Raw genomic sequence first — 15,442 nt, 5'->3', positions numbered from 1 at the left:
GTAACAGCAGACAATTTAATTAACAAGCTACGAATCACTCCACTAACGCTAACTAGAGCATCAACTACGATAATGAAGTTAACAAGTCAAGATTTAGGAGGTTTATAACAACGGATAAACCCACACTTTTCTTTTTGGGTTTCTTCCTTTTTGCAGAAGAGCAAGCACAAGTGCTTCTGCTTCCTTGGGTTCTAACAACTGACCTCCCGTTGGTAAGAAAGGTTGATTCCTCAAGTTGCCTTATGGCGACCCCAGCAAAGAAAGAGTCTTCACACGGCAGTAAACTAGTTGAGAGTCAAACGAGCAACTTAGTTGAATCAATCAAACCGCCTCGTCTGAAAGAGGCCGATTCCCGAGTTAGGTTCCCTACTATCCCAGGCTCGGAAAGACAGTTGTTGACTGGTTTCTATATTTTCCAACTTCATTCCAAAGTTCCTGGGAGTATTGCAATAGGAATAGGCTTCTGCAGCCGCTTTGGACGATGAACTCATGGATAGGGACTCCGTGGCCAAGGTTCAGGGCGGAAATGATCCTTGGTTCTAGGGCTGTCGCCCTTGCTTTTTTCTATAACGAACAGTAGTCAAAAAATAAATTAAAATGACAAAATCACGAATCCTTTCTCTTCTTTATATAAATACATACTAGCTTTTACCCGCGACATCGTCCACGCGGGACTTTTGTTTTGTTGTAATGCGATATGCAAAGGGCTTAGTATGGCTTTCTAATATATTGTCTCGATTCTCAAATTCTTCTCTTCTTCAGTTCACTTCGATCTATGGTAAAAAATTGTCCATGTGATCCCCTTAGGGATGGAATTTCAAAAAATCCTTTCTTAGCGGTTATCCATGTTATTATAGGAATGCACTGTCGAAATTTCAGCCCTTTAGATTCAACGGTTTGGTCAGTGCCTTGTCCGTCAGTCACGGAACTGTTTTATATACATAGGTAATAAGTGAAGTGCGTCTTGTTTGTTGTCTGCTTGTAACGGTCTAACGGATTTTAACTGTAGTTTGCATATTCATAGAATAGGCCGACCTACACCGGGCATTGTAGAAGCTAAATATGTTTTCAGTTATGCCATTTTGAACAATCTTTTATGCCTATTATGTGTTGATACTAAAACCGTTGCACAAGAACATTTCTACGATTCAACTGTTTTTAAACCTCAAACGTAACAAGTTTTTTAATCTTATAGTATTAATAGTATATTTATTGCATATTTTCATTAAAACAAATGATTATTTATTTTTGTTACAAGATTGAGCCTTTTTTTAACTTCCTGGTAACTGTGAAAGGGAACAAAGCGTGAATCCAGGACACAAGCTCTGACATTCGTGCAGCATCGATAATGCCTGCAACAGGACAGGAAGTCGAAAGGAGGACAGCCGTTCGTTTTTGAAAACTCGTGCGCTTCTAAATATTCAAATAAAAGAAATAGGATTTCGTCGCATTGATCTAGGGAAGCGGGAAGGCCGTGTGTGTTGCGGAATAAAAAAATCTCAAATAGGAATTTTTGGAGTGTACTAGGCCGTATCTTATTGTTCTCATCTGTTGTCCGTTAAAGAGTCAAAGTACAACTTGGGGTTCAGACGGAAGGCCGATTCAGGATGCGGTCACGCTCTGCTCCGGAGTCGCTCATGCGTTGTGGTTTTTTTCCCATTGTTATCGCCGGTCCTTGAACACCTTTTATTCTTCCGTTGCAGGAGGCGAACACCACCTTCAACATCCTCCTGAACGACTCGACGAGGAGGTTGAAAGTCATGACCTGCAAGCTCGGCAGTTGCATCGAAAGAGCGAGGCCGTACTACGAGTCGGTGGAGATCGCGAGAAAGGCGAGGGTCGAGTGCCAAAGAGCCGCTGTCGAATTCCAAAGAGCCAATGGTAAGTAGTTATTAATTAATTATGGCATTAAATATTAAGCTGAAAGCACGGCTTATTTATATAGCTACAAATACGAAAGATAATCAAATTATCGATTGCACTAACGTCCATGGCTATATTTGGCTGGAATGTTTCAAATTATTTAGTATTTGATTAGTTTATACGATTATCGCTCACATATTTTATTGGAAGAAACATGGCGGGGAAAAATATCGAATTCTTCATGTTTCTTAAAAGTAATTTTTCAAAAAATTGTACCATTTATACAATACTATCTAATACATACTATATGTTGGGTATATACGCATATTTAAGAGTATGTGCATAGATAGTTAAATATTTATAAAGTTCAGTGGAAGGAGAGTAACCAATTAAACCAAGTAAAATTTCCAAAAATGCCATAGAATACATACACATACCACAAATATTATATAAATATATAAACGTAACTATTTTATTTATATTATTATAATTTGATTTTCATTTATATATTTATGAATATATTAATAAAAACGCTATTTCTCTCTCTTTCTCTCCCTCTCTCTTTCTCTCCCTCTTTCTCTCTCTCTCTCTTTCTCTCTCTCTCTTTCTCTCTCTCTCTTTCTCTCTCTCTCTCTTTCTCTCTCTCTCTCTCTCTCTCTCTTTCTCTCTCTCTCTTTCTCTCTCTCTCTTTCTCTATTTCCCTTTCTCTCTCTCCCCTTGAGTGATTATTAAATAAAGCGATAATCAATCAACTCCCTTTCTCTTTCTCTCTCTTTTTCTCTTTCTCTTTCTCTATTTCTCTTTCTCTCTCTCTCTCTCTCTCTCTCTCTCTCTCTCTCTCTGTCTCTCTCTTTCTTTCTTTCTCTCTCTCTTTGAGTGATTATTAAATAAAGCGATAATCAATCAATCAACTCCCTTTCTCTTTCTCTCTTTCTCTATTTCTTTCTCTATTTCTCTCTCTCTCTCTCTCTCTCTCTCTCTCTCTCTCTCTCTCTCTCTCTCTCTTCTCTCTCTCTCTCTCAATAAAGCGATAATCAATCAATCAACTCCCTTTCTCTTTCTCTCTCTTTTTCTCTTTCTCTATTTCTTTCTCTCTCTCTATCTCTCTATATATACNCTCTTCCTCTCTCTCTCTCTCTGTCTCTCTCTTTCTTTCTTTCTCTCTCTCTTTGAGTGATTATTAAATAAAGCGATAATCAATCAATCAACTCCCTTTCTCTCTCTCTCTTTCTCTATCTCTCTCTCTCTCTCTCTCTCTCTCTCTCTCTCTCTCTCTCTCTCTCTCTCTCTCTCTCTCTCTCTCCTTGAGTGATTATTAAATAAAGCGATAATCAATCAATCAACTCCCTTTCTCTTTCTCTCTCTTTTTCTCTTTCTCTATTTCTTTCTCTCTCTCTATCTCTCTATATATACTCTATCCATCCATCTCACGAAGCACACCACACATTTACATACACACAATACACACAAATAATCAAATACACACAAATAAACAAATACACACAGTTTCGCATGCATAAACACACTAACGAATAATGTAACTATCTAACACACTCAACCGCGAGAGCGCTCGTATGAAACGCAGCCAAACACGCATAAGTACAAATACAGTTACCAGTCAGATACATCTGTGGATGGTCAATTACAAATAAACTTAATAACATTCCAACAATTACTAAGTCAGGTATGAAATTTTCAATTGGCTTAATAAACAAAAAGAACCTATACCGTAATGAAGAAGGATAAGAATAAGGAAAATAAAATCAAGAAGAAGGATAAGAATAAGGAAAATAAAATGAAGCCCTACTTTCAAAAATTACATCACGCATAAGTACACCCCACGTGCAATCACGTACTCACAAGCGTACGTGTGTTTGTACGCATGTATGAAAAGTTAAGCGGTTAGACGAAATATACGGTCAGTTAAAAGATCAACGATCGATTCAAAATGGTTGTAGAAAGACCCAGATGAGGTCAAACTAATAAAATGATAAATACATTTTTTCAACAGTTTAATTGCATCAATCACGAATAATCTGTATCGGTATGGTCTGGATGAAAAAAATAAAATTTAATTGTTATCTGTCAAGGTTTCGACCTATTTTTAAGGTCATCAGGGCAAAGAAAGAGATTACAAATTGACATAATTAAGTTTTTAATTGCCTAAATAGTGAGTAATACAATAAAACATGTATTAAATTTTTATTTACATAAAACTTTCTAAGCGGTTTTAAATTATTATTTCATGCCAATTAAGCGAATTAATTGATTAAAAAGAGTTTGCTGTAAAGAGTGTTGACAGAATTTTAAATCTCACATTCTCCTAACAAATAATTCCAACATTCCTTCAAATATATTTTAGCTAAGCCACACCAGAGTAAACTAGGAAGGAAATTAAACATATGTTATGAAATAGATAAAACAAGAGATCGTTTTTACGATTTACAACAATGATTGCCTATTATGAAATTTTTTTCACGTAGTTGAACCCTCGAGGTTTTTGAAAAGTGATTCTGTGGCTTTATTCTGTGTACTTCTGTTCCTTATTTTATTACAACGAATCCTTTTTTATTTTCGGTTTTGAACGGTTATATTGACCGTTTTGGTGTCCAGTCGGCGCAATTAATACATATTTCTCCAAGCTGGCAGGCCTGGTTTCTGTCTACAATTCGGATGATTTGTAATTTAGCCTGGTCAATTCCAGGATTTATCGGAATGACGTTTCAATAGCCCTTTGACCTGGTATTTCTGTGCACCCAGTAATTTTTTTTACCGTTTGAAACTTCCATTAATCTATATATAACCGTCGAAATAGTAATTTATTATATTCGCTGGAATAAATTAGTAGAGTTTTTTCAGTGTATAACGGTTGTTGATTTTAGAAACAATATTGCGCTCGCGTTACGGTTGTAATTTTGTTTTTAATTACCGCACCTGTTCTGCTAACTGTATCGCCAGTTAAGAAAGGTGGTTTATTTGTATTCATAAATTATTGTACATTGAAAGAGTTTACTGTTGTGCACCCCAGGTAAATCGTTACTTCCTTAAATTTCCTATCTTTAGTTAATTATTAATTACACCTTGGTGTAAAAAGAAGCTTCGATTAAAATTATAAGGATCTATAGAAAAGGTTTTTTAATTGCTGACATTGCTTCTATCCTGCCCGATTGAAAGTGTAATAAATGTGGTGCACTGACAGCACGTCAAGAGGTTTGAGATTTTCGGTCTCCCTGAGAAAGATACGTGAAGTGTAATTAAGAATAAACGATAAGAAATTGGATAAATGCAAGATAACCAGGGTGTAGAGATAAGAGATAAAATAGAATTCTTAATCTGAGTACTTTTTCTCGAATTCGTTAAAAAAAAATTTTATTGAGTTATGAGGAGTTGAATGCCTTCTCATGTCTTAAGTGTTGCGGTTGAAATGTTTTGAACTTTAATGACAACACGCCTGTAGATATATTTTATTAAGGGCTGATGACAGTGGGATTAGGATTCGCCCAATTATATTTTAATTAATGGAATTTAATCTTAACGAGATGGTTGTCAGTTTAAAATTTAAGTCCTTTCCAATGAGGTAGAAAAGATTTTAAAATTATATTATATAATATGTTAAGAAATAGAATAGAAAAAACATAGAATACTATAGAATAGTGGTTGAGATGGGAGGTTGGTGTCCGAGTGGATCGAGGTCACGATAGCTCAAGTGGCAGAGCAGCGGCGTATCAAGCCGAAGATCGTGGGTTCGAATCCCGCTCGTGCCATTGACTTTTTTATCTCAACTGAAAACCTTAATTAATTGTAAGATATTAATTGGTCAGGCGGACCACGAAACTAGTCAATTTAACTATAGAATAGATTGACCTACTTGTTGTTAAAGGCTTATATTAACTTAATTTTATATCGCATTTATGCTTGTTATTTATAATTTAAAATAAGAATACACTCGGGTTTAAATTGTACATAAAGTATAAATCATAACATAAAAATCACAAATGATATATAAATCAGAAAATGACCTCGATTTAACCATATACGCAATTTGAATACAGATTAAAATCATTAATTTTATTTGATTGATTTAATTGTTCCACTTAACTTGATTGATTTCAACAGTTATTCGATTATGCTATTGGCATTAAATAATATAATTTTTATATGGTGCTTTACTAAGTAACAATCATTTTTGCTTCTGTTCCACTCAACTTGATTGATTTCAACAGTTATTCGATTATGCTATTGGCATTAAATAATATAATTTTTATATGGTGCTTTACTAAGTAACAATCATTTTTGCTTCGTATGCGGATTTTTCTCAACCAAGGTTGACTCAATTTTTATCGATTTTGTTGAATAATTGGAAAGTTTTGAAGTTATAAATAGGTTTGTAAGAGCCTCACATTTAGATATCTATACTATTGAGTTCCTGGGATGGATTTTTGTGAAGCTTTGAGACAAAATTTAACCTTTACTTTTCGCTTCGTAGACAGATTGTTCTAAACCCAATTTGACTAACATTTCGTTGAATTTTGCTCAATAATTCGCATGATTTAAAAATCAAAATATATTTTCGAGGGCTTCAGATGAAGATATCTATTACTCGTTGGTCTATGGATTGGATTTCTGAACGTTCTACTTTTTGCTTCGTAGACGGATTTTCCGAAACCCATTTTGACTATTTTGTAGGTAAACAGGGGGAAATTTGGAGGGCTTCTCACAAAGTTTAAAATATATTTTTGAGGGTCTCACGTCAAGATTTGTATATTTACGGGTCCCTGGCCTGGGGTGGATTTCTGTTTGGCTTTGGGCAAAACTTAAACTTTTACTTTTTCTGAATTTTTCTAAACTCGAATTGAATAACATTTTATCGAATTTTGCTCAATAATTGGAAAAAAAATCAAAACATATTTTCGAAGGCCTCAGATCCATGGAGTGAATTTCTGAACCTTTTATTTTTCGCTTCGTAAATGGATTTTCCTAAACATAATTTGACTAAAATTTTGTCGAATTTTGTTCAATAATTGGCAAGATTTAAACGTAAAAAATATGTTTTGGAGGGCATGAAATCAAGATATCTATATTTTTATGTCACTGGGGTGTATTTCTGCCTTGCTATTGTGGTGAGGCTTAACCTGTAATTTTTGTATCGTGGATTTTTTTAAAAACCAAATTTGACTATTTTATAGGTAAAAATATGTTTTGGGAGGCCTCACACAAAGATATTCGTACTTTTGGATCCCTAGGGTGGTTTTTTCTCCAGCCATTGTGACAAAACTTTACATATAATTTTTGCTTCGTAAGAGGATTCTTGTCAACCAAATTTGACAAAAGTTTGGCACGATTTGTCAAATTCTGTAAATTAATTGGCAAAATTTAAAGTTAAAAATATATTTTGGACGATCTCACACCAAGCAATCTGTCTAGCTTTGAGACAAAACTACATATGACTTTTGCTTCATAGGTGGATTCTTCGCAACCAAATTTGACAAAAGTTTAACTGGTTTGTCGAATTCTATAAATTAGTTGGCCAAATTTAAAGTTCAAAAAATATTTTTGAGGGCTTCACACAAAGATTTATAAGGGTTCCAGGGGTGGATTTCTGTCTAGCTTCGAGGCAAAACTTAACCTTTATTTTTCGCTTCGTAGATGGATTTTTCTAAACTCGATTTGAATAACATTTTATCGAATTTTGCTCCATAATTGGCATGATTTAAAAATCAAAATATATTTTCGAGGGCAAGATAGTTATCGATACCCTTGGTCCATGGAGTGGATTTCTGAACCTTCTAATTTTTGCTTCGTAGACGGATTTTTCTCATTGAATTTTGCCTCAACTTTTATCGAATTTTATTGATTAATAGGTAATATTTAAAGGTAAAAATGTTTTTCGGAGGGCATTACATCAAAATATCTATAATTTGGCATTCCTGGGATGGACTTCTGTCTAGTATTATGGCAAAACTCAACATTTAATTTTTGCTTTGTGGGCAGATTTATCACAACCAAATTTCACTCAGTTGATTGGCAAGATTGATCAGTAAAAATACGTTTTGAAAGGCCTCACTATCTAGGTATTCGTAATTTTATTCATAGTAAATACATAGTAGGATCTTAAAGGGTATTGTTCTTTTTTTTAAACTGATGAAGATGAGATAGAACTATTTTTCAGGGGGGAAAACAACAATTTTTGACGACAACCGTTACTTTTCTTCGATCAACCTTTATAAGATTTTATTAACGGAGCATTAAATTATGTATGAAGCACTAATTGTTTAGTTTATTATTTATTTACAAAACCCGCACATTTTAAAAGTGGTCGATGAACTTGGCAAGCTGTGTACTGAACTCTGTTATTAGACCCACCACGTAACAGTGGAAATTGTGCAATTCTTGTCACAAATAAATCAATGTACTATATCCCGACAGTATAAGTTCATTTAAAAAACGAGGTTGTATAAGAGTTAAATGCATAAACTTGAAATTTTAAAATATTGGAATGCCCTCTCATCAAGCAGGAAGGACAATCCCACGTCCTTCGTAGCCTTTTCTTCGAGGAAATCCCCTCTTCTCATCGTTTCGCATACCATTACAATTCATCTTTATTCTTTTTTCTCCGGGCAATCTCGAGATCCTCTTTTTTCTCCGGGCGATCTCGACATTCTCGTACCTATAAAGACCGAGAGAATTTTCGATCTGTGATTCTCTCGTCGATCATCGTTTTACACCGTAGCACCGTCAGAAAACTGAAAAGTGGCTCATGTCTAGGTTGACGTGCTGACAATTCTTGGACAGTATTGACCAAGAGATAGCATAAGGTTAAATTATGTACACTATTTTTCTCAAAGGGGGGAAAAACAAAAGCAAAAGGCCGTGTATAAATCAACTATTTTAAAATCGAAGTTAACAACTGAATAATACAAAAGACGCAAAAATGTGAAGTCCCATCGCAACCCAAGGATGTTCTAATGAACACTTTAAAGTCCTATCTAAAATACTGCTCTGACTACTTACCCTGTTATGACTGGAGTCCCGCAGGGTAGTATCCTCGGTCCGATCCTTTATTCACGTGTACTGCTGACTTCCTACCCATCCATTTATATTTTTGCAGATCATACTACTATCCTATCTTCCAATAAAGTTCCCATCCTCGCGGAATCGCTCCTTACAGGTTCACCTAATCAAACTAGAACCTTGGCTAAAAAAGTGGCGTATACAAATAAATTTAGATAACAGCCAATAACTTTTACCCTCCGACGTGGAATAATGTCACCTCTATACCTTCATAACATATCCCTTCTTATAAGGATGGTTAGGGATGGCTATAGTTAACCACGTCCGCTACCTTTAGCTGTACATCGACAAAAGACTAACTTGGAATCCTCATACACGTCTAGAAAAGCAAGAATTGACTAGACGCTACAATCTCACTACTAGATAAACGATCAAAACTGACAAACGACTTATATAAGAGACAATAATTAAATTAAACCCATTTGGACATCGGCATTGAACTAAGGGGTTCAACCAAACATTCTAATTATCATCGAAAATCTTCCAATCCCAGTGACCTTAAAATTCCTTTTGCCAAAGATGTCATAAAATCCTGATGACTTAAAATTCTACAACTGCCTTTCATTACATCCCAAACCGTTTGTTTTAAACCTGACATCCCGAACTATCCCCAATAGTCCCACAAGGAGATTGAAGTGGCAATAGCACCTTTTGGGCACATAGACCCTGGTAGAAGTGTCATCACTGGGTGATTCTTCACACCCTTGTGCTTAGTTTCAGATTTGCCTTAGTTTTTTTCAATTTGTACATGCCAAGAATTTTACTTATAATATAGAAATAAATACTGTTGAAAAAGAAAAAATCCCTATTTTTTCTTCACATAGATCAAAACCTTTTTGGAAATTTTGTACTATTGTGACATAATGTACCTGTTGAAGCCTATGTAGTTTGTGCTGAACGTTCAAATTTCTTTTCCCTGAATTGACCAGTATTGATCAAATTTGATTACAGGCGACCTTGCAGGGCACTGAGAAGTCAAATTTTGTCTGATGGTCATATTGTTCTCTACGTTTTTTTACATGATAAGTTGTTTCTTTGGTGTACACTATAGGGTTTTAATTTCAGAAATTCACCAGGCCGCCAAAGAAACGGTCGCCCTCGCCGAGGACCGGTTCCTCAGCAAACAGCACGAATGGACGTTCGACAACGCCTGGCAAGAGATGCTGAACCACGCCACGACCAAGGTGAGACGCCGACCTCGATCCCCGACCCCTTCAGATAAAAGTTTATTCCTCGGTAATTTTCCGCCCACACTTCTCTTGCCGAAACCCGGCCATCAATTTCAACACGAAACACACTTACAAAATGCCTTTGTGGCTTAGGCCTTAGAACAATTTTATAACGAGTAAATCCCCTACCTTTCTGCAGGTCACTGAAGCTGAGTACAACCGGGCCGAAAAAGGCAGGGAGCACCAAAAACGAGCGACGCTATTCAACATGGCTGAGCAGAGGGTGAATATTTTTTACATATACATATATTGTTTATTTATTTTTGTAAATATTTACAAACGATTAGTGGTGGGGAGGCATCAATCAACAAAGACCAAATTTTCTACATTTAGGATAGTTTGCAACAAAACTTTATAATAAAGCATTGTTTGCATTTTTATTTTGAGTTTTCTAAGCTTCAATAAAATTAGTGATCAGCCTTTAATTATAATTGTAAATACACAACCATAAAAAAAAAAATGTACAATGTACTTGCCATTTTTGATCTGTTTCTGTAGGTTTTCTTTATTGAAACTGTAGCTTTCAAAATAGTGAAAAGATAAAATATTTGTTAACTTTTTAAATCGATAATTTATTCGTAGAAAAAGAGAATATACTAATGCTTGACAAAAAACTTATGTTAAAATTAAAGGAATATTTTATTAGTGTTTTCTTTCTAACTGGCCTATTCCTTAATAATATGTTTGTTAGCTCTTTAAACTAAAGTCTCTGTTGGAAATAATTTTTTCATTTTTCTATTAGCAATATTTAACATACACTGTTGAATCTTCATGATTCTCACTGGTTTAGTCTGTCAAGTGAAAATAGGCAGACCAGATGATCGGAAATGAAGCAGACAGATTTCTCTATGTGGTCTGCTGTGGGGTGATGAACCTGTAATTTTGCTGTTACGGATCATTTCGGCCTGCCTACCCTCGTCAGGTTGGTCAGTAGATGCATTTCTGACAGACCAATACGGCGAGGATATGCAGACCAAAATGATCGGTAAAGATCAAGTTACATAATAATATGTTATATAAATCAACAGTTATATATTTAAAATGCTTTTTTTTTGTTGTTGTTTTTTTTTGTGTTTTTTTAACCTGGGTTTGTCATTTAGAAAGTTAAAATTTTTATAGAGTAGGAAAAAAACAAAGAATAAGTAAAAGTGAATCAACATGGGACAGAGCAGCGGACCCGACCTTTTTCCTCTCATCGTCATAGAGACAGTAGAAAAAAATTCTTATCTAAATTTTCAAAAAATTTGGATTTTGGAAATGTTTGCAACAAAATAGTTATAAAAAAAGCCTAGACTGAATATTTTTGTGTTAGTGTTCAGCTATTCTTCCATTAAACTTTAATGTCTTGTAAGACACTTCTCAATTTAAAATAAACTTTTCATTCCTTCATACAATTATTTTCTTTTGTTTCCATTGTTCAAATACGCTGTAGCTTGAATCTGTTTTATCTGTTAGATACGTTTGTGCTTATTGCCATCTTCGGAGGTTGGTCTGTCAAGCGAAAGTAGGCAGACCGGGATGACCAGAAACAAAGTAAACTGATTTAACATAATATACTTTAATTCAGCACTTATTTTTTATCCTTGTTTTTATTTTTATTGTCCTGAAAATTGTTTTTCTTTCATGTTAATTTGACATTAGAAAGTTAAATAGACAAAGGAGTCATTTTCTTTATAAGAGAAAATGTGAAAGAATGGGTAAAAGTGAGGCTGTGGACAACAAAGAAGCCTGACTTTTTTTTTGTTTTATTCTCATGAATACTGTTGAAAACAATTCTATCCTGACTTTGGCCCAAATTTTCAACATATTTGGATATTTAATCAAGTTTGTATTAATATAAAAAAATATTTTTAATAAGCAGTAAAAGTAATACCAATAATAATAATTGAATGATTAGTCGTAGAACTAAGAATGATAATTCTTATTTTTTTAGTTTGAAAATTGGGTTTTTACACACATAAGTTTGATAATAGTTCAATAAAAACCTGGAAGTTAATTTTTGAGAACTTGACAAAATAAGAAAATAATAAAATGAAAGGAAAATCTTTGGGAATAGATTTTCTCTCATTCTATGATGATGGTTGAAAATATTTAAAAAATAATAAGAGTTTGACCTTAATTTTTAGCAAGTTTTTGCAACAACGAAAAGTCTGTAGTTGCTTCAAAAAATTAATTCAGTAGTCAAAATAGAAGATTATCTTAATTCATTCTATATTTCTTTAATATTTTGTTTTTATTGTTCTTTCATTGGGTTTTCACATGGTTGACATTCGAAAGATAAATAAACAAGGTAGTCAATTATTTTACACGTGGCTTGACCAAATAACAAAGAATAAGTAAAAGTGTATCTGTGAGAAACAGAGAAGTTCAGCCTTTTCTCATTCCCATGAGGATGGTTTAAAACACGCAGCCTGGGAAACTTCACATGCATTCCTTTTGAAATGCTTTCAAGGATGAGAAACCAGGGATGCAAACGATCTTTTGTGTGATAAGAGTGATGTAAACTAATTGTTTCTTACAGGATGTACATTGTCATTGTAATTCTTTTCCTCTTTTTCTTTTTAATTTTTATAACAATGACTATTGAGTAAATATATTTAAATTGCTTTAGGTCCTGAATCTCGAGGGGAAACTTAAAAGGAGTATTATAAAATCCAAACCGTACTTTGTGGAGAAAGAAGTTTGCCAAGGTCAGTTGGACGCTCAGAAGCGACGGATCGATCAAGTCCAAGCCGAGATCGCGAAAGCAAAGTCTGATTATTCCGCATCGCTTAGGAGACTTGAACTTATATCAGAAGAGATTCACTCCCGAAGAAAGGATAAGGTAAATAAAAATTAACATTTTATGAGAATCATAAATTGTTACATTATATATTTTAACAGAGCGGAAGCGTAAGTCCTTCACCTGTTGGCCCGAGGGAACCAGGAGTGGGCGCTGAACTTGAGTGTGAAGAGAAAAAGAAAATTCCTTGTATAAAGAAAGGTAAGGTTATCGATTATTTTTATTAATTTTTAAATTTGACGGTTTATTTTTGTAGACATTCATCTTGAACGGAAGGAAGACGCCGATTGCGATGGCGCGGTTGGAAGCTGCTGGGATATAGAACAAGAAATGGAAAGGGCAGATTTACGCAGTTTGGGCAGTCTCAGCATGGCTACATCTTCTGCAATATCGGATAACGAAGAACTCGATATTGAACCGTTAGAAGAGGTGGGTTTGAACTTAAATTTTTTAAACACTTTGGGGATGGTAAAATTCGACCGGTCTTGCCTTTCAACTGTTCAGCTACAAAAAGAAATCAACCGCATTTTTATATTGCAGAAAGGGAGAATTCAAACTATCGTCAAACCGGAATTTGGTAAAGGGATAGAACATCAATTAAATACGCTAGTATTATGATATAAGAGCACTTTTTCTCCTTTACTCGTAAGTAATTTGACGTGCTCTTAAATTATTAACAAAACAACACGGATACTAACAGCATTTCTGTACTCACAATTATGATTGATAGAGTCAATTGGTCTAATAATAGTAAAATTTATTTGTGGGCTTTTTGACCTGTCATCTCACTGACACTGGACTATTTACTAGTAGCTAAGAGAATATAAAAAAAATCTGAGTACATTACCTACAGCAATTCTTTTAAACATCTACATTTGAGATAGATTTTGAAGAATACATTGCACCCAGATTTCAATAACACTCATCTTAGCATGCATGAAATACTTCAAATTGCATGTCTGCCACAGAAACTCAACTATTTTGGGTTTGAGTTTAATATTTGTTGTGAGATGGAGGAGGTGATGAACCTGTGCTAGATCGTCTCCGATCATCCTGATCTGCGAAACATCTCGGCAGAAAAAATGAGCGAGAAGGCAGAACAGATTGATCGGGCATAATAAAGTTTTACTTCTCTATGTTGTCTGAGGGATGATGAACCTGAAATTTGGTCGTTGCGTATCATTTTGGTCGTCTTATCCTAATTGGGTTGGGTTCAGCATTTTGTTATCTTCAGTGTTGGATCTAGGTGAAGGAGACTTGGCTTCAGATAAACAACCAGGCATAATATTGAAGATGATGAAATGCCAAAACGCATCTGACTAATGAACCCAGTGAGGTTAGGTGGACCAAAATGATCAGTAATGACGAATATAAGTAACAAATAATTTGTATTTTGATCGTTTATGGTCATTTTGGCCAATCATCACTGGGCTAATCTGTCAGATGCATTTCGGCATTTTGCCATCTTCAGTGTTTTGTCTTGGTGATTTGTGAGAAACTAAGTCTAATTTGCTCAGACCCAACACTGTAGATTATGAAATGCCCAAACGCATCTGACCAATGACTCCAGTGAGGTTAGGTGGACCAAAATGATCAGTAATGATGAATGTAAATAACAATTAATTTGTATTTTGATCGTTTATGGTCATTTTGGCCAATCATCACTGGGCTAATCTGTCAGATGCATTTCGGCATTTTGCATCTTCAGTGTTTTGTCTTGGTGATTTGTGAGAAACTACGTCTAATTTGCCCAGACCCAACACTGTTGATTATGAAATGCCCAAACGCATCTGACCAACGAACTCACAATCAGTGAGGATAGGTAGACCAAAATGATCAGTAATGACGAATGTAAGTAACAAATAATTTGCATTTTGATCGTTTATGGTCATTTTGACCTATCATCACTACGCTAGTCTGTTAGATAGGTTAAGGCATGTCGCCCTCTTCAGTGTGGGGCCTGGGTGATTTTTGTGAAGCCAAGCCTTCTTCAGACACAACCGAAGTTATAAAATTACATATTATTTGTTACTTATATTTTTTTTAAAACAAATCATAGTTTCGTTATCATGGGATTGTTATGAAAAGATAGGTTTAATATATTTTATGTGTAATATATGTCGATTGGAGCTTAAATTTATAACAAATGAAGTAATGTAAATGAAATAAATTAAGATGAAAACATTTATTTTTAGTACTAACTCACATAGCTTAAAGTTGACAACCTCAGCAGGGAATTTTGTGTTGAGGTTTGCACGGTGATGTAGCTCGATCATCTCTGGTTTGCCTATTCTTGACACTTTTGTCCACAAAAAGTGGCGACACATGATAGTCAAAATAAGCAAAAATAGGGGCAGATCAGAATGATTGAAGGCGAACAAACAACAAGCACCTCAGCTAAAGTAGGTGGAAATTAAATATGTACGTATTTACTGTTAAAATGGTATTTGGCACTTAAAATTCATGTTCTGGGGAATAATACGGGCAATAAAATGTG

At 34.7% G+C, this 15,442-nt stretch overlaps 1 protein-coding gene across 2 annotated transcripts in view; it reads left to right on the top strand.

The window, feature by feature from the left end:
* The window catches only part of LOC106669380 (SH3 domain-binding protein 5 homolog), a 40,780-nt gene that overhangs the window by 24,284 nt on the left and 1,054 nt on the right, over positions 1 to 15,442 (top strand). The window contains exons 3-9 of one of the 2 annotated variants that reach the window (XM_014398845.2): positions 1,704 to 1,881; positions 10,000 to 10,118; positions 10,303 to 10,386; positions 12,775 to 12,987; positions 13,047 to 13,146; positions 13,202 to 13,374; positions 13,486 to 13,590. In XM_014398845.2, coding sequence (XP_014254331.1) covers positions 1,704 to 1,881; positions 10,000 to 10,118; positions 10,303 to 10,386; positions 12,775 to 12,987; positions 13,047 to 13,146; positions 13,202 to 13,374; positions 13,486 to 13,563 — 945 coding nt within the window. In that variant the 3' untranslated portion in view covers positions 13,564 to 13,590. The remainder of the gene's footprint in view (positions 1 to 1,703; positions 1,882 to 9,999; positions 10,119 to 10,302; positions 10,387 to 12,774; positions 12,988 to 13,046; positions 13,147 to 13,201; positions 13,375 to 13,485; positions 13,591 to 15,442) is intronic. The other variant, XM_014398836.2, reaches the window with a different exon arrangement.

Source organism: Cimex lectularius, unplaced genomic scaffold (genome assembly GCF_000648675.2).
Source record: "Cimex lectularius strain Harlan isolate CLEC.00 unplaced genomic scaffold, Clec_2.1 scaffold147, whole genome shotgun sequence".
NCBI lineage: Eukaryota > Metazoa > Arthropoda > Insecta > Hemiptera > Cimicidae > Cimex > Cimex lectularius.
Note: the sequence above shows the minus strand (reverse complement) of the source record. Positions and strands in the feature narration are given on the sequence as shown.